The 24,019-nt window shown below is 45.3% G+C and overlaps 1 protein-coding gene across 1 annotated transcript in view; it reads right to left on the reverse strand.

Annotated features, from left to right (window-relative positions):
- Window positions 1-5,456: 5,456 nt before the first annotated feature.
- Window positions 5,457-24,019, reverse strand: part of RTF1 (RTF1 homolog, Paf1/RNA polymerase II complex component) — a 55,730-nt gene continuing 37,167 nt past the window's right edge. Inside the window, exons 5-18 of the mRNA XM_041745277.1 lie at window positions 22,987-23,101; window positions 22,179-22,290; window positions 15,312-15,447; window positions 14,418-14,595; window positions 13,377-13,459; window positions 12,124-12,211; window positions 11,928-12,035; window positions 11,264-11,341; window positions 10,539-10,660; window positions 10,304-10,361; window positions 9,620-9,697; window positions 9,050-9,145; window positions 7,890-8,001; window positions 5,457-7,605 (exon numbers count right to left, since the gene is read on the reverse strand). Coding sequence (XP_041601211.1) covers window positions 7,499-7,605; window positions 7,890-8,001; window positions 9,050-9,145; window positions 9,620-9,697; window positions 10,304-10,361; window positions 10,539-10,660; window positions 11,264-11,341; window positions 11,928-12,035; window positions 12,124-12,211; window positions 13,377-13,459; window positions 14,418-14,595; window positions 15,312-15,447; window positions 22,179-22,290; window positions 22,987-23,101 — 1,471 coding nt within the window. The 3' untranslated portion in view covers window positions 5,457-7,498. The remainder of the gene's footprint in view (window positions 7,606-7,889; window positions 8,002-9,049; window positions 9,146-9,619; window positions 9,698-10,303; window positions 10,362-10,538; window positions 10,661-11,263; window positions 11,342-11,927; window positions 12,036-12,123; window positions 12,212-13,376; window positions 13,460-14,417; window positions 14,596-15,311; window positions 15,448-22,178; window positions 22,291-22,986; window positions 23,102-24,019) is intronic.

Here is a 24,019-nt window from a genome sequence, read left to right on the forward strand (position 1 = left end):
TGCCTCCACCTACCACAGGCAGAAGGCATAGGGGCACATATTTGGGGACAAGGTCAGGGCTCTCAGGTCCTTTCAGTTGAGTCAAGAATGACCTTTCAGATCCTGGAATCCTGTTGTTTGTGCCTCAGTTTCCACAGTGCTTGAGGCTGTAAGTGGATGGCTTCAAGTAGAGCACTGTGAAGAAAAGAAAACTACCATATAGATGGACGAATGGCCTTTTGGGTGCTGCAAAAATGGAACCAGGAGCATAGAGGAATGTGTCAAGGTCTTTTTTTTTTTTTCTTAAAGTTTTTATTTATTTATTCATAGACATAGAGAGAGAGAGAGAGGCAGAGACACAGGGAGAAGCAGGCTCCATGCAGGGAGCCCAATGCGGGACTCGATCCGGGGCCTCCAGGATCACACCCCAGGCTGCAGGCCGCGCCAAACCGCTGCACCACCGGGGCTGCCCTGTTTCAAGGTTTTGATGGTCATGAGGTGGCTGATCCATGTGTGTCCCTCTGTCTTATCCACAAGGCCAGCTATGTGTCCACGTGTCCGAGGAGAAAACTGATCTTTCTTCTTCCTGTGGCATCTGAATTTGGGGATCCTCCTGTACCCCAGAGGCCTGTTCCCTGGAGTGTCTGCATCTTCACCCCTCTCCATGGCCTTCAGGATTTATCAGGCTTGGGAGCTCCATCCCTCCCTAGGAGGGTAACATTGGGCACCAAAGCTGGGAAAAGGGGAGGCCTGGAAAATGGGGTGTGTGAGGTGAGGGTCTTCTGGGGGCCTGCTATCACTCCCTAGCCAGCCTCATTTTTCTCTGCCCCTGCTCCCTCCACTCCCAGGGCAGCACCAATGGCCCCAGGGGCAAGAGTAAAATCACTTGCTCACAATCCCCTGCCAGGTACAGTTTCTTCTTCTCAAGACCCAGAGGCAGGGAGGGAGGGGAAAAAAAAGGATGGAACACAGCCTTTGCTTTGAGAGAACTTGAAAGCTTCTCCAGAGAGAGCAGAGCCTCTATGGTGTGTGTGTGTATATGTGTTTTGAGGTGGGGCAGGGTGGTGGCAAATCTTCCTCTGGACCAAGTGGTCCAGGGTCTCATTCTGGTCAACACTCTGAGACATTCTTTGTGGGACCTGGTGTTCTCCAAGGGACTTTCTGACCTGACCGCAAGATTCCAATGTTTTGTGACAATACTTGTGATTTATTCATTCACAGAGCAAATTCCCCTGAGTAGCTTCCTCAAACCAGGCATTGTGCTGGGTGAAAAGGATACAGGAACCGAGTAGCTCCCGTAATTGAGCTCCCTTCCTTCCTTGGAGTGGCGGTGTATCACTTCACATTGTCTTCTGGAGAAAGGAAACCAGAAAGGACTCAACCAGAAAACAGGCCCCAGGCCCCATGCTAAACGGACTGTCAGTGAGACCTGCCCTTTCTGCGGTGCATGGGTCCCAGCCACCCCTAGGCCCGTCAGTCTGAGGCCCTTCTCTGCCCAGAGCGCACTAGAGAGGCACCTTGACGCTGGGAAAGAATGGAAGGTTTCCTTGCCTCCTCCCGGGGAGAGCAGTGAAAGGCTGTTTTCACCTGACAGCCCCAGACCCTCTTCCTTGCCCCTCCTTCGCACGCAGTGTCTCACCTCATGAATATTCTGGATTTGCTAGGACCGCTGAGCAGGGCTAGGGAATCCAGCAGTGATCTTTCTGACCCTTCACCATCTGAATCACTCTGGTTTAAAACACACGAAATGTGTCACCACGCCTGTGTATGCGCAGTAAGAACAGTCTCGCTCCTGACACACTTCAAAAACAAGGTTTCCCACCCCTCCCAGGAGACTGTTCCCGCGGTTCTCCGTCCTCCCTCTCTCCAGAACGCAGAGAACCCACAGGATCTCTCGCAGTGGCCAAGTGGAGGCCGAGGGCCCGGGAGCGCCTGAGGTCAAGGATGCGGCTGCCGGTGCAAGGCCGGTGCCAGGGCTGCTCTGGGAGCGCCGGGGTGCCCGTCGGCCTCCGTCCCCATGGGGGGCACCAGGGCACCTCCCGGATGGCGTGGGCGACCCCCCTGGTTCCCTGGCGACATCCCGGCCGGTCCGATTTCCACCCCGGGTGCCCGGCCACCGAGTCCACAGAGCATCCGGCGGCGCGGCGAGACGAGGCGCCGCCGGGGAGCTGCGCGCAGGCCGGTCCCGGGAGCTGCTGCCGGCTCCTCCTCCGCGCCGGCCGCCGCCCTGCTCCCGAGTGCGGGAAGTCGCCGGGCCGCGCCGCCCGCCGGGGTCCACGCCCGGGGGCGCGCGTGCCGGCGGCGGGGCCGAGCTGGCGAGCGGAGGCCGAGGCTGGTGGCGCGTCGGGGGTCCCACGGCGGAGGGGCCGCTTGCATGTGCCGCAGCCGCGCTTCTCGCCGCTCCGGGTCTTACCCAGCGGACCCGCAGCCTGGGCCTCAGGCGCGCGGGCGCGGCGGTCGGGGACCGGATGGAAGGGACGCGTGGGATCGAACGCCCCAGAACCGGCGCCGCTGGACACCCGCTTGCCCCCCTTCCCTCCACCACGTTTATGGGGCATTAGCTAAGTTCGGGGGCGCTGGGTGCTGGGCATACGCGCCAGACCCAAGGAGCTTCCAGGCTGAGGGTGGAGGCTCCTAACAGTGCAGCGTGGTGAGTTGGGCGCTAGGGAGAGCCAGAAGGTGCTCCCAAATTGGAGTGGGAGGGGAGATCCAGGAAGGCTTCCGGAGGAGGTGACCTTTGGGCTCAGCGCTGAAGGGTGAGGAGAAAGCAGGGAAAATTGTTGGAGACAGACCAGTGCATTCCTGGTGAGAGATGAATGTGTCTGGGCTGAGCAAGATGCCGACCACACGCACTGTGCAAAATAGGGTCACTGACAACTAAAAAAAAAAAAATTTTTTTTTTTTTTTAAGTAGGCTCCATGGGGCTAGAACTCACCACCCTGAGATCAAAACCTCAGCCAAGATTAAGAGTTGGCTGCTTAACTGACTGAGCCATCCAGGTGCCTTATGATAATTTGGTATTTTAGAGAAGGTATCAAGATAAGTCATCGTGGGAAGGATCAGAACATTTTGTTAGTCTTCTTTACACATATTTTCCAGTTTGGTACAGATTTATGTTTTAATTACTCTTGGTAGTGGTGGTGGGTAGGTGGAGCCTCACGATTTTTCTGAGCCTGCTGAGGCAGTGGTGAGGTGGGGTGGCCTTCCAAGCCACTTTCAGATTGCCTGGTCTGGAGAGAGGAGCTGCAAGGGCAGGCTAGAAAGCAGCTCTGCTCCTCTGGGCTTTCCCCAGGCCAGCCCCAGTGCCCACCCATCAGAATCTCAACCTCGAAGCTGAGTCTCAGCCCCAGAGGTGGAGGCTGCCAGGAATCTCCCAGCTGAGTGCTCCAGCTTCTGGTAGCCACGCTGCCCCACTGCCCCACTCCGGCTGGTCTCCTTGCACCACCCCCCTTGACTTGCTGCCCACTCCATCCTGACCCCTGCCACTCTGCCCCTGCAGTCTCTCCTCCCAAACCCAGCAGCCTCTGCTCTAACAACAGCATTTATTGAACCCCTTCTGGGGAAAGGTACACTTAATCTTTAACAGGATCCTATGTTAAAGATGGGAAATTTGTGGCTCAGAGGAGTTAAGTAGCTCAGCCCTAGGCAGTAAGCAGCAGAACTGGGATGTGAACCCTACACTGAGCCTGTGGTGCCTTATGGCTCTTGGCTCTCCCCTAGGTCCAGAGCACCTTCTGGAATTCCTAGATGTGCCTATGCCGCAGTAGCTAAGCCCCTAATCAGGGCCAGGAAACCACCTCTAGGTTCTGCTCAGCCAGGACTGGGGCTGGCCTGGGCAACCTTGCAGAGAAGGCAGGCTGCCCCATAAGGTTCTCCAGCCCAACACTTTCCTCCTCAAGGGATCTTAGAGGTCCCCAGGAAGCAGTGATGTCACACAAAACTCCATGCTAGGGGTTGATGGTTTGTTGGCTCCCAAGAATTGCCTGACACTGCCACCAAGGAGAAGTCCTCCCACAGCAAGGCCCTAAGATTAAGTTGACTGACTGTACCTCTCTCTCCTCTGCATCCCTCTGCCTATGGCAGTTTTTTTTTTTCCTGTCCCCAGGTGTAGTTGCCCCTTAGCACTGGATCTTGAGAGATGGATGGATAAGCCTGTTCTCTGCTCAGAATCCCTGCTCTCTAGGGCCTAGGGAGCCCACTGTTCCCAGCAGTGAGGTGAGGGGAGTGTTAAGGAGTTGGGAGAAAACTTCACTGGGTACTGGGTGAACCCCAGGGGCCCACCTCTTCCAACACCAAAGGTAGGCTTGGACTGGGCTATGTCACCTCCCACCCTCCCAACTCTAAAGAGGAGTAGATGCTCCCGGATTTTGCTTCCTAAAATATAGAAAGGTTTGAGATACATCCTCAGTGAGTGGGGTTCGGGAGCCCTTACAGATTTCCCTAGTTTGGGAGATTGAGGAAAGGATTTTCCCCCATAGCCTCTGGTCCCTAGATCCCCCGTTCACACTCACAGCAGGCCGGAAACAGAACAGTAAAGGAAGTGTGCCTAGGTCAACTGAAAGCTGGAAGCACCAGCCTTTCACTGAGGTTAGGCAGTGTTGTCAGGGTCCTACCAGATTAAAGCTTGTTGGTATCTTCCAAGGTAGGAAGTAGACCAGGCCAACTAGGAGGGCTCCCTGGCTCTAGACAGCTACCATACCAGAGATGCTTCTGGGGAACCAGGTTGCTGAAGACTCCAAAGCAGCCACTTTCACTTTTGGGGGTATCAGACTAAGAGAAGGGAAAGAAGGGAAACCAAGCAAAAGAGAGGCTCTCCTGGACTTTGAAAACATGACTTTGAGAGTTGCCACTCAGGATGCAATCCTTGGACTAAATCTGATCCCCTTGTTAAAATAGGGTATAAAGTTTATTTACAAATATCTGTACAGTTTCAGTGACAGGTCAGGACTTCACAGGAACAAAACAAAAGCATTCTTTTTGAAGGGAAGTTGTAGGCAGTAGACTTGCCCTGCACCTGTCAGAAGCAAGACAGACAAACAGACCTATACATCATGAGATAGGCTTATGGACATTGGCCTTTTTGCTTCTTGGAAGGAAGTGAAAAATATATAAAACAGCCTTGGGTGCCGCACCCTTCAACACTGAAACCACATGGAAGGGAGAACGTGTGGAGCAAGGAGCAATGGCAGCAGCTCCCCAGCATCAGAAATACTGTGAACTGCCACGAAACCCAGCTGGGGGAGGTTGGGGGCAGGAGGGAGACAAAGCCAATGTTTTATGCCTGGTCAATCAAGATCTCCAGTCAGGCTCTGCCTCAGTTGAGATTGGAGACAAGTTCTCAGTCCTGACTCCAATCACCAAGGAGACTACTCAGGTGGTAAGTTGGTTGGCTTTTCTCCTTGCTGTGTGTTGGTGTCTCAGAAGAAAGTTCCAGTAGCTGCATGTGGGGAGGTAGTGGCAAAGTGGCTACAGTGTGATGCAGTTTTAATAAAAATTTTATTACACAGCCATAATGTAATCGACACTTCTCCAAATCCAAATGATACTAAATACAGATCTACATGGTGGATAAGAATGACTCCAGCAAATTATATGGATTCTATAATTTCATGTCTTTTAAAACCAGAAAGAAAAAACAGTCCAGGTTCGTCATGATAGGAGAGGTCCCAGCAGCTTCCAGGACTCTGCCGGAGTCCGGGCAATGTTTAGCAGTCTGTGATTCCACATTTACACAACAGTCTATAAAGGGTTTCGGTCAATGGACTATTCAAGTATATATGATTTTAATGAGTCCATTGCCCACCTTTGCCCAACTGAACTGCGTCACAGCTACCACAGAGCTATGTTACAGTCACAGTTCACCAATTTTACAGTCACAATACTTAAAAAAAAAACCCATCCATTGCTGCTTTTTTTTTTTTTAAATAAAAAAGTGTAAACTAAGTTAAAGCAACACCGAGGCTCTACTAAACCCAGAAGAGTCACCAAGTTCATTTTTACGTTTAAATACAACTTAAGTCCATGATTTCCCATCATCCCACTTCCTTACAGAAAAGTAGGGTGAAGAAGCACAAAGCAAAGCTTGTAAGTTCCTCTCCCTCTGGTGGGACTCAGCGGCTCTCAGCTGTTTCTTTAGCTTAGTTCTTGGTATATATAGTCAGCTGTACTTTGTTCTGAAAAGATTTGTTAAATGCCACTTTTATTTACACTTGGAGCTTTACACCTGAGAATGATTATCAAGCAGTCAGCTTATCTCTTTTCAAACATTTCATAAAGACATACACACTTCTTTGCTGGCCTCACCCTAGCTGCACAATATATATGCTTACCATATATATATGTATACACACACAAAACTGCACATGCTTGTAACATCTGCAACCTAAATCTTTTTGTGTTCGTTCTCTCCACATTCACGTTGAATACTTTCTCTTAAAAACAAAACAAAATATTATTCTTTCTGAAACAGCAAAAACAGAATCACTAGGAAGAGACAAGTACATGGGGGCGGGGAAAAGACACACTGTGTTCAGCCAAGAAGCTGTGGGCTGTACCCATGGGCTGAGCAAGACACCTGCACTGCCCTATCTGGGTACCTGGTTGTGGGCTTCCCTCCCACCTGCCGGGACACAGCCTACAGGGCAGGGGCCAAACTAGGGTGCCTTCTCTGAGGTGGGGGGTGTGTGTGGGAGGAGATGTCACACAGCTACAGCAGTCAGGCCTGTTTAGTAAGAAGAATCACATTTAATGAGTTTCTTTCTTGCAGTTTCAGATGCTCGAGTACAGCTGAAAAAAAATCTGAAACAGCTACAGACCCATGACAGACTGATACAAAGAGTACTGCATTTTAAAAAAATGATAAAAAAATCCACACTCACAGACACACACACACACACACACACACACACACACACACGCACACATACTCGCTCGCTCAAATAGCCCCCCCCTCCCCACAAATGTACACTTTTTGGAAACTAAATTGGATTTGAAAACCTCTCTTCTGCAGAGATGGGAAGAAGAGGAAGATGAGGAGAGAGGAAGGAGGACTGCAGGTGCCCAGTCCCCACTCTCTCCACGAGGGTCCGGTGCCAAATGTTCAATGGTTGGGTCCAAGGCAGCCCACGGAGGTGGCTGCCTAGTGCTGCTGCTGTCGCCACCAGGGGCTCCAGCAAGAATCCCAGCTCCACGCTAATACTGAATGTGTGCAGAGTGGCCAATGAACTGTGCTGGTTTAAAAAAAAAACAAAGAGAGAAAAAAAAAAAGGCAAACACAAATCTAAAGACATGGATAAAGCCCAAGAGAGCCCAGGCCCACACCGGGTGAGAGGCCTGGGGGGTGGTGGGAGATGGTGCAGACAAGGGAGGTCTATACAGCAAATGGTTTATATTACAGATGACTGGCAGTTTAGAGTCTCTTCCCAGTTCTACTGCTGCTCCAGCCCAAAGAGGGCAAATCAAAGGAAAAGAGGACACTGTGATGGGGCATGCAGGGTCAGAAGCAGCAGGCTGGGTGCGCTCAAATAAGCCCTCGTCGTTTTTTGTAGTCTTCCAAGTTTAGAGATCTCCTTGGAGCCCCATCTTTGGCTGGTGGAGCCTTGGAGGTGATGGCCAAAGCCTTTGACTCTGTGGGAAAGAAGAGCAAATCAGCATCTAAGGAGCCTACAAAGCCTTCTTCATCTTGCGTTTCACCCCTTCTGGTTGCTTGCCTGCCTGTCCCTACTTCTCCCAAAATACACCTGAGCCCCAGCTTACTCCAGTCTCTGTAAATACTGAGAATCAGACCCTGGCACTTCTTCCCTAAGGCACTTCAAGGCACTTCTTCCTAACAACGGGGCCCCCTGCTGGCTGAGGCAGCCATGGTGCCCTCTGGTCCTTAGCCATCAGCACACCCCCACACCTTCACCTACCTGAGCTGGGAACTTGTAAATCAATCTTCACATCAAAATCATGTACTTTGAACAAATCTTCTGAGAGGTCACTGGCTGACTTAGAATTCAAATCCTTATCCTTGCCCTGACCCTGCAATGTGAAGAGAAAAGCTAATTATAGAAGTATGAATGCAAGTGGACTTCAAGCAGCAGCAGCACTAATGGAAAAAAAGCTCTTGCTCAAGTTCATCAGATCTCTTTCCTAAGGCCCTTTTTCTGATTCTCTCAGAGGGAAGACAGGAGAGGCCATAAGAAGGTTTCTTTTCTGAAGCCTAAAAGAGGAAAGGGAAGGCTCGTGTCTATAGTGTGGGGGGCTGAGGAGGGGGTCAGGACAATAAGCTACCTTCTGACCCAAGATTTCAGAAATTCCTGGGACAGTTTGGGCTCCACAGGAAAAGACCTAACTTACACACACACACACCCCAACAAACAAAAAAACCCCCAAAGAACTCTGCTTCTAAATGGGCAGTTTCTCTGTTTTAACATTTTAGTTTTCTTTTTTTTTTTTTTTTTTTTTTTTTTTTTTTTAATTTTATTTATTTATGATAGTCATACAGAGAGTTTCAAAGAGCTTTTCACCTTTACAAACATCTGACCCTTATGTGTCATCAGCTTCTCCTAATCATCCTGTGAGGCAGCAGGATAGAGTATTATCCCCATTTTACACACGAAAAAATGTGGATCAGAGGGCTAGATGTCAGTTGCCTAAAGCTGTAATCAAGGCCTTAGTTTAATTTTTTTAAAAATTTATTTATGATAGTCACAGAGAGAGAGAGAGAGAGAGAGAGAGAGAGAAGCAGAGACACAGGCAGAGGGAGAAGCAGGCTCCATGCACCGGGAGCCCGACGTGGGATTCGATCCCGGGTCTCCAGGATCGCGCCCTGGGCCAAAGGCAGGCGCCAAACCGCTGCGCCACCCAGGGATCCCAAGGCCTTAGTTTAATAGTGGTGCTGGGCTTAGCATTTAGGTGGCTGACTAAAACTCAGTAGCTGTTTATTACAATTGTAAAAAATCAGGATGGAGAAAGGGCTACAAGTGGGATGCTAGTTCCTCCACGTGGGAACAATCAGGCCTAACCTAGGCCAAGCGTCTGGGCCAGTAGCCTTGCTCTGCAGGCCATGGGGCAGTATTGCACTTGCCTTGGTCATTTCCTTTGGAGCATCTGGTAACACTCCAGAACCATATTTTGCATTCAGCTGGGCCAAGATGGCAGCCTGAACAGCTGGGTCTCTGGACTGAGAGAGAAATTGAGTTATTTTAGAGATTATTTAACACTCACACAGTGCTATGCCAGATTCTTTCCCATCGACTACCACTAACATCACAAGCACCACGGTGGACCTATCAGCAGCTCAGTGGGGTTTTCTTCAAGGCAGCAAAGAGAGGCAATAAAATCTTTGAAGCCCAGCCCAGGCCAGTCTGGTCCTAGGTGGCTCAACCTACATGTTCCTAATGTCTTGCTGCATTGGTAAACCCACCCTGACACAGGAGGGGTTAGGCCGTAGGTTTCTACAAATCCATGCCAGGTTTTCGCTACCTGTGTCCTATAGCAAGATTAAAAAAAGGAGGTAGCTAGACCCAAGAGTTTGAGGTAAGCAAATCCCACTAAGACAACATTATTTTTAACTTTCTTATTAATCTCCTAATGGAATTCATTTTATGTCCTAGAATCTAGGTCCTGACTAAAAACGTCCTCTTTAGGCACTCACATTAGAAACGATAGTAGGTTTGCACTGCCGCCTGGTAAAGGGATCCATCTGTTGGTTTTTCATGTTGTGACTTTCAGCCTGAAACGGAGAGCATACATACAGAACTGTCTCCTTTTCCTCACCTTTCGTTTATCCTAAGCTTACATATAAATAACAGTCCTTGCAAGGGCTAAAAAAAAAAATAGTCATAAGTCTATTATCCTATTCCCTTCAAGAACAGCAGAGCAGATATGGGGACAACACCTGAAAGAACAAAACTAGAAGTCCCTAAAGATGAACACCTGTGGAGTAGAAGCTAAGGGGCAGGAAGGGTGAGAAGGGCAGAAGACTGTTGCTTTTCATTATCAATCAATACATCCCATGGGTATATGTGTGCCCATGGCATGTGGAGGCGAAGTGTACATGTTATTCAGTAAGTAAAAAAAATAAACTGGAGCAAGGTATATAGAAGATTTTGTATCATTTTATTATTATTTTTAAAGAATGTATTTATTTATTTGAGAGACAGATGGAGCATGAGCAGTGGGGAGGGGCAGAAGCAGGCTCCCCGCTGAGCAGAAGGGAGCCCAATGCTGGGCTCAATCCCAGGACCTCGGGATCATGATTGAGCTACCCAGGCACCCCTTGTATCATTTTATTAATTAAAATTGTTTTCAGTGATCCAAATCAAGTTGTCTTACTCACCACAAGGGCTTTCTCAGACTCCACAATGTTCCACTCCCGGTTCCGCTGGTTGATGTAACTGTGGGTGAGTAAAAGGGTGAGTCAATGGGCTGTGGTAGGAGGAAGGGAACCACTCAGTTCTGACTCTGGAGCCAGATGGAGCCAGCGCATGTTTAAGGCCACAGGCTCGGCTGATAACTGTGGCAAGGTCTGTGGGTCCAGAGTAGGAGCCCAACCGAAACGGGCTGTAACACACCTGATAGCAGATATGTTTTTGGTCCGCTGACGGTCCAGGGCCTCTGCTCGCTCCTCCAGCTCATTCAGCTGGTCTTGGATCTGTTTGGCCTTGTCCTGATCCCCCAGGTCCTCAGCCATGGCCTGCACACAGAGACATATGTGAGTTGTTGGCTATGATGGGCTCTGTATCAAGTGACCCCTTACTTCCAGCCCAGGCAAGACAGTGCATGTGACAAACAAATGACAGGAAATACAAAAGAACATTGAAAACAAACTATACAAATGCAAAGTATAATCCTTATTACAGCACTTAACACCTTGTCATATAGCTAACTGGCCCTGGGCCTCTGGCAGCAGCAATTTGTAACATTAATCTTAGAATCCAGGTCTCTTGGGGCTCACTCACCCTAACAAGGCTCAACCCTATCCTGATGTGAAGAATGTAAAGTCCCCACCTCAGTTGGGCTTGGCAATATCATTTGTTCAGACCTAGTGTTGAGAGGACCCTGAGTTCTGGCTTATTACACATAAAACTAAAGGGACTAGGAAGTAATGAAAATGGAATGGACACAGTTTCAATTTATAGAAAGGAAAATGGCCAAGGGATGCTGCCCAGGTGCCAAGAAAGCACCATGTTGCTTATGCTGGAGCCCAATCCAGCCACCACTAACCGAGCAGAGAATGAACAAGTCTGATTTCCACATCTTACAGGACAAGGAAGGGGGCTCACGTGCAAGTGCTCACCTTTTCCTTTAGCAGCTGAGTCTTCTTCATAGCATAGTTGGGTGGAGCTTTCCTGAACCTTTCTTTCTCTTTTACAATCTGTACCAGAGAGGAGATACCAGCAGTGAGGTATTCCTAAACTATTTCTGTAGACAGGCTAAGTGAGCCCATTTGGAGGCAAGCAGCTAGTTAAAAGGGGGCTGGCTCTTCCTACAGCAGTGTCATGCCCCAGAGAGAGAGAGAGCGAGTTCATTCCAAGGGATACTATGCTGTTTCCAGGGTCACGGAGATTCTTCTGGGACAGTCTGAAGGAACATGCACCAATAAACAGCAGCAGCCCAAGGACCTGGTACTGTAAGGCTAGCCACTGTCCAAGAGAACAGAGATCAAAGAATTTTACCAAAATGTTTTGGAGAAAGGAAACTCTTGAAGGACCAAGCCTAGCAGAATACAGATCCCTGAACTCCAAATACACTTCTTTACTCTATGACTTCAAATGAGAATAGAGAGAAAATCTGGATGAACAATAAAGAAGGTAGTAACATCAATATTCTCCCATCCTTATGCAATAGTAGCACAACTAAAAATGTCAAGATACAGGGAAAGAAAAGAAAGTCATGATGTTCTCTTTCTCTAACACTAGTTCTTACTGAACCTCTAGTCTCTGGGGTACCAGGTTTCTTACCTCTTCAATGTCCTGATCATTGAATTTATAATTAAGAGCTTCTTTAATAGACAATTCCTTTTTATTGATTTCATCGAGAGTGGGCAACTGCATGCCAGCAGAGAACATCTAGACCAGAACATAAAAGGTTATTAGTAAGATTCTGGAGACTTTCTCAGGGTTTTCATGAACTGCCAGGTGTTATCTACCCACTTACCGCTTCTTTCCATTTCATGAATTCACTTTCAGTGAATTCTTGGTTTGAGACAAACTCTAGACGGAATACTCGTTGGTCGTTGCCATGCCTACACAAAAAAGAGACAGCATCTCTAAGAATGGGTATGTTACCTGCAGTAACAGCAAAGCAATCCAACCAGACTATGAACCAACTATCTCTGTGGTTCTCAATCCTGGCTGCCCTTTAAAATCACCTAGGAAGATCTGTGAAAATTCTAATGTCAAAGCACCACTCTAGTTCAACTGAATCAGAATCTCTGGAAGTAAGAGCCAGGCAATGAAATTAAATAAACAATACCTCCCAGGCTGTTCTAATAGGCAGCCAGGATAAAAGAATCATAGCTAGCACTGGGGGAAAAACTGGACTTGGCCAGTACTTCAAAAGTCCATTTACAATAAAATCTGTCATAGTCAACAGGCATCAATAATATAAAATATTATGTAGCTCTCTGACAAGGAAACACCATTCCCTAGAGAGAAAGCACATTGCCTTCTGACTGACCCCTATGCTGGTGAAGTTAGGTGAGTCAGTGCCATTCTCCTAGGGACAGTCATTCTCTGCATGTCATGGTCACTGCCTATCTCAACTGGCTCTTTTAAAGCAGCCCTGGAAAGATGGTGGGGACAGGAGAAGGGAATGGAGACCACAGAGACTAAATTAGGCCATGGTACAGCTGAATCTATTTGCTGCTATTTGCAATGATCCTGGTAAACTACTTCTGTTCCTTTTGATACAGGGTCTCTAGAATATTCAGGCTCCAAGAGGGCAGGGATTTGCGTGTGCCTACTATATTTCTGCCTCTATCCTGATGCCCAGAACCGTGGCATGTAGCAGGCACTCAGTATCATGTGACTGAAAGGAAACCAAGTCCTGAAAGGTGACTTGACTCGACTCGTCAAAGACCAGGTTAGTTAGTGACAGAGCCAGGACCAGAAGCAGGCCACCTGACCATGGTCACCAAGGAATTGCCTGCAGGGATCTGGACAAGGGGAGCTCACAACCCGCCTTTTTCCTACTCTATGTCCTACCATTTCTTGTCCTGGATTTCCCGTGTGACAGACAGAGATACCCTACCTTTCCCTACAGGCAAGGGCAGAATAAGCTTCCCTCCAAGTCCCCTTGGGGAACAACAGAAATTCACTGAAACATCATACTGGGTGAGCATGGCAGCCCAAACAGGTAGTGCCTGTGCACAGCAGAAGCAGAAGCTGCCACAACGGCACGTCCCCTACCGTAGCTGTAGCCCTTTGTTTGTTCTGGTGCCACCAAGCTGGTAAACTTTAGCGGTTTCCACAACACCCGTGATCTCAGCCACCTATATGAAAGGACAGAAAAACAGACTCTTTCAGAGCTCTCCACACCACCTTCTCTTTGGCTCTACCAACCTACTGTGGACAAGTGACTCTGCACTGAGAGGACCCCACAGCTGCCAGGGAATTCTGGGCACCCTCCTCAGGTTTAGAACCCAGATGGCCAAGCACCAGAAGTCTTGCACGCAGAGTGCGCAAGCGCCAGGAGAGGAGGCAGTTAGCCTGGTGGGCCCGTTAGGAGCTTCTCCTCCCACTTACATTCTATCTTACTATGTGGACATACTTGGGATTTCAGAGGTCAGTTTTATCGACCAAATACGAAGACCATGGATGTCAGTTTCTGTTTGGCAAGCTTTCTGGGACACAGAATGGCTGCTGGTCCTCACAGAAGGAGATAAACACCTAAAACCATACACCCCACGCTAAACCAAACAAAAACAAAAAGGAAAAAAAAAAAAACCTTAGGGGCTATGTTCCAGCCATCCAGATCATAGAAGCAGTCCCAGAACTCACAAAACAACCTCCTTTAAGTTGGAGGGTGGTTTTTTGTGTTTTTGTGTTTGTTTTTAAACCTCAATATAATTCTGTTTTAGAAGTCACTTAGTATGTAACATGGAAAATTTTCATTTATTTTTCAAATGAACAAAAAAGCTTCCAGATTATGTAACTCCCAATGAATACTCCCTAAATGTCTCCCTTCTCGCTTTTATATGAAAGGAAAATAAAGAAAGTTATTGTATGTCCAAGCCCCCCTCCACTGGGCTCCAAAGAGTCTCTCTGGCAGCAGGTCATGCATGATCTCTGGTTACCTCGGTGTCATTATTCTACAGGCATCTCAATTAGAGTCTATTTTCCCATCAAATAGTAGAAGAAAAGTGACAGACTTATTCAGCAGTTCCTACTCCCAGTTGAGAATCATTATATTTAAAACATGGACAATTGTCCATGGAAAGAAACACCAACCCGGTAAACTGGTTTGCTGTTGTGGTTTCCAATGCCAATCCGTACAAAACATCCTGTGACCGTTTTAGCAAAGAAGGGCATGTGACACCAACGCTCTAGCTTATGCCGTGATAATCGAACCCGATTCAATTCCTCGGGTAAGGAGACTGGTTGTGATTTGGGAGGGATCTCTTCTTTCCTGTGAGGAATAAAGGGCAATGGGAAAAGTGTTCCTCATAAAAACAGATCAAGGGGCGCCTGGATGGCTCAGTCTGTTAAGTGTCTGACTCTTGATTTCAGCTCAGGTCATGATTTCAGGGTTGTAAGATAGAGCCCCATGTTGGGCTCCATGCTGGGCATGGAGCCTGTTTAAGATTCTCTTTCTCCTTCTGCTCCTCCTCTCCTCACCCGCCCCCCTCCCCCTGCATGTGCTCTCTGTCTTTCTGGGAAAAAAAAAACACATCAGATCAAGATACATAAATACTACCAAGTTCTTAAAACTTAACTCAACCAAACTACATGTGATTAACCAGAGGAGAAAGAAATGAAGCCACAGAAGAAGTGGTAACAGCATCCTGCTCTTAACCAGTAGTATGAACTGTCTTCAATGAAGCTGTCATTCTAGATAACCTATCAGAATAAGAAAACTAATGGAAGCTCCAGGCCAGTCTGAGGGTGACACAAAGTCAGTTTTTACCTGCCAGGCCTGGACAAAATGTCCAGGAATGGAGGCTGGGAGCCAAAGGTAGGAGCATATGTTTGGGCTGATGTGTTGGGGAACTCAGCTCTGCAATTCAGGGTACTGAACCAAATCAAAGTTCACCATCCAAACAAGAACATTTTGAAAACTACACTAAGTTTCTCCCCAAAGAGCCCACTTATTCTGACTACTAGACCAAAATATACACAGCTTACTCCTCTTCTTCATCAGATGACGATGTTCGGGATGAGCGGTCTGACTTTTCACTGGACTTGTCATCCTCTTCCTCTTCCTCATCATCGGAGTACACCTCACTGGTTTTTAATGGCTGTTTTTTAGCAAGGAGTTCAGCTAAAAAATAAAGGGGAACGTTTACCCACATTCTCTCAATAAAAAACAGAAACATCTTTCATCCTTGAAAAAGAACTGGGATATGGGAAGGGACTTAACAGCCCCATCCTCTCTAGATTGCACTGTGATTACTTGGGCTACATATAGGACCCAGTCAAACCAGAGTTAAAAACATCCAGGCACCAAATGTCAAGCTTCAGGGTGCCTGGGTGTCTGAGTCAGTTAAGTGTCGGCCTTTGGCTCTGGTCATGACCTCAGGGTCCTGGGATCAAGCTCCAATTTGGGCTCCCAGTTCAGTGTGGGCGTCTGCTTCTCCCTCTGCCTTTCCTCTCACGCATATTCTTTCTCTCCCTCAAATAAGTAAGAAAATTTTTTTAAAAAGTCAATGGGGGGATCCCTGGGTGGCGCAGCGGTTTAGCGCCTGCCTTTGGCCCAGGGCGCGATCCTGGAGACCCGGGATCGAATCCCACATCGGGCTCCCGGTGCATGGAGCCTGCTTCTCCCTCTGCCTGTGTCTCTGCCTCTCTCTCTCTCTCTCTCTGTGACTATCATAAATAAATAAAAAATTAAAAATAAATAAATAAATAAAAAGTCAATGGGGATCCCTGGATGGCTCAGCGGTTTGGCGCCTGCCTTCAGCCCAGGGAGTGATCCTGGAGTCCCAGGATCGAGTCCCACATCGGGCTCCCTGCATGGGGCCTACTTCTCCCTCTGCCTGTGTCTCTGCCTCTCTCTGTGTGTCTCTCATGAATAAATAAATAAAATCTTAAAAAAAAAAAAAAAAGTCAAGCTTCAATATACCAAATAAAGGGCCAGGCAGCCCGGGCGGCTCAGCGGTTTAGCACCGCCTTCAGCCAAGGGTGTGATCCTGAAGACCCAGGATCAAGTCCCATGTCGGGCTCCCTGCATGGAGCCTGCTTCTGCCTGTATCTGTGCCTCTCTCTGTCTCTCTGTCTCTCATGAATAAATAAATAAAATCTTTTAAAAAAAAATGGCTGGAAGTTTATTGCTAAGCGGGCAGAAAGGGTCAACAACTCTACTGAGAGTTTTCTTTATTATACTCAAGATGCCTGAAGACAGGCAAGAAAGATGGACAAAAATTTTGTGTTATCTTCAGAGGGTCTCAGAGAAAAACTTTATTTTCAATTTAAGGTACTATTTGTAATAACAGAGACTGAAAACAACTCAAATGTTTGCACAGGGGAGTGGCTGAATCACCTCTAGTACACCCACCAAACAGACTACTCTGCAGCTATAGAAAAGGAATGAGGGGCACCTGGGTGGTGCAGTCACTTGAGTGTCCAACTCCTGATTTTGATTTTTTTTTAAAGATTTTATTTATTTATTCATAGAGACACACACACACACAGAGAGGCAGAGACATAGGCAGAGGGAGAAGCAGGCATCATACAGAGAGCCTGACATGGGACTCGATCCAGGGTCTCCAGGATCACGCCCTGGGCTGCAGGCAGTGCTAAATTGCTGTGCCACCGGGGCTGCCCGATTTTGATTTTTTTTTTTAAAGATTTTATTTATTTATTCATGAGAGACACACAGAGAGAGGCAGAGACACAGGCAGAGGGAGAAACAGGCTTCTTGTGGGGCGCCCTATGTGGGACTTGATCCCAGGACCCTGGGATCATGACCTGGGCTAAAGGCAGATGCTCAACCACTGATCCAACCAGGTATCCCTGGTTTTGATTTTTGACTCAGGTCACGATCTCACAGTTATGGGATAGAGCCCTGCGTTGGGCTCTGTGCTCAGTGAGAGTCTGCTTCAGATACTTTCTCCTTCTCCCTCCCACTTTCTCTAATAAATACATACATAAAATTTTTATTAAAAAAAAGAATGAGCCAATATATTATATCCTGAGTTAGAAAATGTTTCTTAGAGAGGCAGTCAGTAAATATTTTAGGCTTGTGCTTGATGTCACCATTTCAACTACCCAATTTTGCTGTAGATAAAAAGCAGCTACAGACAATTATGAAACAAAAGGGCACTGCTGCTTTCCAATAAAATTCTATTTACAAAAACAGGTAGTGTAGGTAGTCCAGTCTATTAAATATATATATTTAAGTAAGCTCTATACCCAATGTGGGGCTTGAACTCACAACCCTGAGATCAAGAGTTGCATGCTCTCCTGACTGAGCTAGTCAGGCACCCCTGGAACCTCATATTTCATATAATCATGAAACAAAATAATATAAAAAGTCACCTCTATATATCACAAGAAAAATGAAATAAAGTATTCAACTAATGGCACAATCACACAATAGGAACTGTAACAAGTGACTTTAAAATATAGTCATTCAAAACATAGATACATGTATCGATGAAACAGAAAGCCCAGAAAGAAACCCTTGCATATATGGTCAAATGATTTTCAGCAAGAGTGTCAAGACCACTAATGGGCAAAATGATAGTCTTTTCAAAAGTGGTGCCAGGAAAACTGGATATATCATGTGGGGAAAAAAAAAAGTTAGACCCTTATTCTAATTTATGAATCAAAGACCTAACTGTGGGGTACCCGGGTGGCTCAGTTGGTTAAGTGTCCAACTCTTGATTTTGGTTCAGGTCATGATCTCAGGCTCCAACTAAGGATTTTCTCTTTCCCTCTGCCTTTCCCCACCTTCCCTCTCTAAAAACCAAACCAAACCAACAAAACTAAAAAAACAAAGACCTAAATGTAAGAGCTAAAAATATAAGACTTATTTTTTTTAAAAGGTTTTATTTATTCACTCATGAGAGACACAGAGAGAGAGAGAGAGGCAGAGACACAGGCAGAGGGAGAAGCAGGCTCCATGCAGGGAGCCCGATGCGGGACTCGATCCTGATCTCCAGGATCACACACTGGGTCGAGGGAAGGCGCTAAACCGCTGAGCCAGCCAGGCGTCCTAAAATTTAACACTCTTAGAAGAAAACATAGTGGAAATGCTTCATGACACTTGATTTGGCAATGATTTCTTGGATGTGACACCAAAAACAGAAGCAAAAAAAAGAAAAATATTTAAAAAAATAGATTTTAATTATTTATTCATGAGAGACACAGAGAGAGAGGCAGAGACACAGACAGAGGGAGAAGCGGGGCTGCTCACAGGGAGCCTGATGCGGGACTTGATCCCCAGACCTGGGATCATGCCCTGAGCCAAAGGCAGACGCTCAACTGCTGAGCCACCCATGCATCCCAAAAAAAGAAAAATAATTAAGGTAAATTGCACTTCATCAAAATTAAAAACTTTTATGCACCAAAAGGATACTATCAAGATGTGAAAAGGAATCTATAGAACGGAAGAAAATATTTACAAATCACATATCTGATGAGGGATTAATACTCAAAATATTTGAAGAACTCACAACCCAACAGAAAACAAAGAATTTGATTAAAAAATGGGCAAAAGACTTGAAGAGACATTTCGCCAAAGAAAGATACCCTAATTGTCACTAAGCACATGACAAGAGGCTCAACACTACTAATCATTAGGAAAATACAAATCAAAACGATAATGAAATACCACTTCATACTCACTAAGATGGCTATAATCAGAAAGACAGTAAGTCTTGGTAAAGATGTGGAAAAAGTGGAACTTTATACTTTGCTGGTGGGAATGCAAAATGGTAAAGCCTCTTTTGAAACAGTCTGGCAGTTTCTGAAAAGGTCAAACATAGAGCTACCATATGCTTCAACAATTTCACTCCTAAGTAAATACTCAAGAGAAATGAAAACATGTCTACCCAACAACTTATACACAAATGCTCACAGCAGCATTATCTATAATGGTCAAAAAGTAGAAACAACCCAAATGTTTATCAGCTGGTGAATGGATAAACAAAATATGTATATCCAATAATGAACTGATATACGTTGCAACATGAATAAATCTAGGAAATATTATGCTAAGAAAAAAAGATTACATATTATATGATTCCAATTATATGAAATGTCCAAACAGGCAATTCTATAGAGATAGAAAGTCAATTAGAGGTTGCCTAAGACTGGTGAAGGAGAGATCTGAGGGGTGGTGATGGCTAAGGGATATGAGTTTCTTTCTGGACTAATGCAACATTCCAGATTTATTGTTTTATCTCACAGCTTTGTGAATATACTAAAAGCCACTGCCTTATACACTTTATTTTTTTTAAAGACTGATTGATTGATTGATTTGCGATAGACCAAGAGAAAGAGAGAGAGAGAGAAAGAGAGAGAGAGAGAGAGGCAGAGACACAAGAGGAGGGAGAAGCAGGCCCCATACAGGGATCCCGGGACTCCAGGTCATGCCCTGGGGCCAAAGGCAGGCACTAAACCGCTGAGCCACCCAGGGATCCCCACCTTAAACACTTTAAATAAGTAAGCAGCATGTTGTCTTTGTTTTAGCTCAAAAATATTTGCATTCTGATTCTGAAATGGACTTATCAATATGAAGCTCCTAAGGATAAAATTTATCCTTAAAAAAAATCCTAGCTTTGTGTACTGGAAGGCTTAGAACTAATAGCCAACACAGTAGCATGAGCCCTCCTTATGTTTAGACTTTAATAACAGTTTTCAATGAAAAGACTCCTTAGAGAAATGGCTAATTCCAAGTTCAGAAAGCAAGGAAGCTATTGAGGATTGCTGGAGTCTCACATCAAAAGGACTTAGGCTACCAGTAATTGAAGATGGGACAATCTGAGAGTCAATAATAACTGCAATGGATTAAAATACACAGAAGAATGTTTAAATCCTTAAGTTCACAAAGATATTCAAGATAAGCGAACAGAGGCGCCTGGGTGGCTCAGTTAAGTGTCTGTCTTCAGCTCAGGTCATGATCTCAGGGTCCTGGGATCAAGCCCCACGTCAGGCTCCCTGCTCAGCAGGAGTCTCCTTCTCCCTACCGTCCAACTTGTGCTTTCTCTCTCGCATGCTCTCAAACAAATAAAATCTTAAAACACACACACACACACACACACACACACACAGCAAACAAACCTCACTGGTCACCTTTGGAAGCTAAGGTACTAACTCATTCTTTTGAAAATTAGTATATAAAAGGAAAAAAAAATCCAGCATTTACTCTGCCTTTCCTATACAAAGTATACCTGATAACTTAATAGCTGATGAGAAGTTTCTCTTTATAAAAGTAGACAGGATAATAAATGAAGAAAGATTAGAATATCACCATTTTGCAACTCATAATGCATTAAATGATCTAGGTAATGATTATCAATGACTGCTGGGATAGAACTTATTACTATTATCAAATTCTTCATCCTTCTCTGTATCCACACCCTTTGCTATGTGACTTGGTAGTCTTCCCAGCTATTTATGATGGGCTTGTCACGTGATTTGCTTTAGCCAATGGAATATGCACAGACCTGACACTGTGTCTGCCAATATCAAGTCTGGGCCTCAAGAGGCATCTTATGGTTCTGCTTGCCCCTATTACATTCTGCCATCACCATGAGAGGAATGTGCCCTAGGTATACTGGTCTGAGGAGGGTGAGTGATAGGTGTAACAGACCTGGTCCCAATATGCAGCCTGGAGACAATCCCAGCTAATTTGAATATGAGGCAACCCTCTGCTGAACAGCAGATGTATGAGCAGGAACAAGTGAATATTTCAGTTTGGAGCAGTCTTTTTTTTTTTTTTTTTTTAAAGAATTTATTTATTCATTTATTCATGAGAGATGCAGAGAGAAGAAGAGACATAGGCAGAGGGAGAAGAAGGCTCCCTGTGGGAAGCCCGATGTGGTGGGACTTAATCCTAGAACCCTGGGATAATGCCCCGAACCAAAGGCAGATGTTCAACAACTGAGCCACGCAGGTGCCCCTGGAGCAGTCTTTTAGTTCACATTATTGTGGTAAAAGCTAAGTGACAGAGCTAATAATATCACAAAATGAGAGCCACAGATATTATGTGTCTCCTGATGGAAGTAATACCATCATCTACAACTTAGCTTTCTCCTCCAAACAAAAACCAAAACAGAAGACAAAGCGAATTTAATTCTCTAGTTCTAACTACAAATTATAAGAAATTCAAGAGACTACAGCAACACATTTAACACTTCCAATGGGATGTACCTAGCATCCGACAAATTGCAGGAGATTCAAGAGTCTACAGAAACACATTCAACATCTCCAATAGGATGCACTCAGCATCTGAGAAACTATAGGATGAATGACCTACTTTCTTCAAAATAAGCTGCAAGAGGGAAAAAGAGATCAATAAGAAACCCTATACAGATAAAGTAACTTCAGGGACATACTGACAAATCACAACGTGTGGATATTTTTAAGACCTTGATTCAAAAACCAAATTAGCATAGTTTAATTACATAACAACTAGAGAAATTTGAACACTGAGTAGATATCTGATAATCTTAGGAAAATTACTGTTATGAGTTTTTAGATGTGATAATAATATTGTAGTTATGTTTAAAACAAGTGTCCTTATCTTTTAAAGACAAATATGGAAATATTTATGGTTAAAATACAAAGATACTGTAATTTATGTCAAAATAACCCGATCAAAGAGGGGAATACAGATTTAACAAGATTGGTTATGAGTTGATTGTTGAGGCTCAATGATGGGTTCATGGAGGTTCATTATACCATTCTCTGTATGTGTTTGAAACTTCCCATAATCAAGAGCTTAAAAAAAAAAGCTGATAAAAGGGGGGAAAACATAAATGGGCATCAGAAAGTCAAATCCTATAATCACAGACACAAAGTAGATACTACATTTTCCCCACTGACCTGTTCTGTTCTTCCGTTTTTCTCGCTCTGCTTTTAGCTCCTCCATGGCTTGAGATTTCTTATCTAGTTTCTCATCCCGTTTGGAACGCCGTTCCTTGTTGTGGGATGTTACCTGGGAAGGAAAAATATGTAGGATGGCTCTTTTCATTAACTGTCAACGACAACATTCTCTATACCTAACAATCAATTCAGTTTTCCAATGTGAATCTTTGTGGGGTACAAAAACCGGAAACTTGTTTAAGGGAAGAGAGCATCCTCTAGTGGACAAAGAGGATAGCATAAAGCCAGCCCCTGCTCTTACCTGCCTAATAAACAGAAAACCTAAGAATTACAGGAATAAACACTTTCTGGAAGGACACCCTAGACATGGCTAATATTTGTTGATATTTTCAACAAGCCTTGTGTGATGAACGCAGAGATGACTAATTTTTGCAGCTACATTTACGACCGAGTCCAGGATGACACACACCTGAATAAACCTCATAACCAACCAAGCTGGCTACCTGGGACAGGATGTTTATCAACTTTCCCTTAAGGAATGCTCACACACCAGTGAGCTGTTTTTTTTAAAAGCAGATTTGAGTGAAGAATTTCTAAGGAATTAAACAGCCTGGCTAATGGTGAAATGCTATGAACAGAGGTTAATGAACCTGCAAGATAAAGACAGCATGTCTTGTACTAACTGAACTAGGTTGATTAATATAAAACTATCTTTTTTTAAAAAAAATAAAATCTTTTACATAAACACACACACTCAAAATTGAGGTTTATTTTTTTTTTTGATAACAAGGATCACTGAATTTCCTACCTGAGATTCTTGAATCTGTGTCAGCTTTTTCTTTTCCTGCTCCTCTTCTTGCTTTTTCTTCTTTTCTTTCTTCTCTTTCTTTTTGGCTGTTTTTAGTTTTTTCCTGATTTCAAATCTGGTTAAAAGATATTTTTTTGGTTTTTAGGTGGCAATGAAGTATTTACAAAAACTAATTTCTATTAGATAGGATAAAGGAAGTAAGTAGGGGGGAGGAAAAAAAAGTAAGGGGGAGGAGTTAAACATCTTGGTTTCCTGCAAGAAACTCCAACGTACCTTTTTTTTTAAGATTTACTTTATTTATTCATGCAAGACAGAGAGAGAGAAAGAGAAGCAGAGACACAGGCAGAGGGAGAAGTAGGCTCCATGCAGGGAGCCTGACGTGGGACTTGATCCTGCGTCTCCAGGATCACACCCTGGGCCAAAGGCAGTGCTAAACCGCTGAGCCACCTGGGCTGCCTGAAACTCCCATGTACCTTATAAAAATATTAAAAATATTGAACATAAGTACATCAAAAATACTTGAAAGCATTAAGTTGGAACAGACTTAAAATGAGAGAAAACATTCTGGATATTGGTGTATCCTGTTGGTTAACACACAGCTCTTCTTCAACCTTCACATAACAAGAAAATAGATGATTTCTGAATTAACTGCAATGATGTTCCATTAGATACAGAATGAAACCACAGACAGCCACTGTCACATTTTTTTAAAAAGATTTATTTATTTTAAAGATTTTATTTATTTATTCATAAGAGACCAGAGAGAGAGAGGCAGAGACACAGGCAGAGGGAAAAGCAGGCTCCATGCAGGGAGCCCGATGTGGGACTCGATACCGGAACTCTAGTATCACGCCCTGAACTGAAGCCAGACGCTTAACCACTGAGCCACCCAGGTGTCCCGAGATTTATTTACTTTAGAGAAACAGAGAGAGAGCAGGGGAGTGGGGCAGAGGGAGAGAGAATCCCAAGTGGACTCCACACCGAGGTTGGAGCCCAACTTGGGTCTTAATCTCACAACCCTGAGATCACAACC

Source organism: Vulpes lagopus, chromosome 2, assembly GCF_018345385.1.
Source record: "Vulpes lagopus strain Blue_001 chromosome 2, ASM1834538v1, whole genome shotgun sequence".
In the NCBI taxonomy this organism is placed as follows: Eukaryota; Metazoa; Chordata; class Mammalia; order Carnivora; family Canidae; genus Vulpes; species Vulpes lagopus.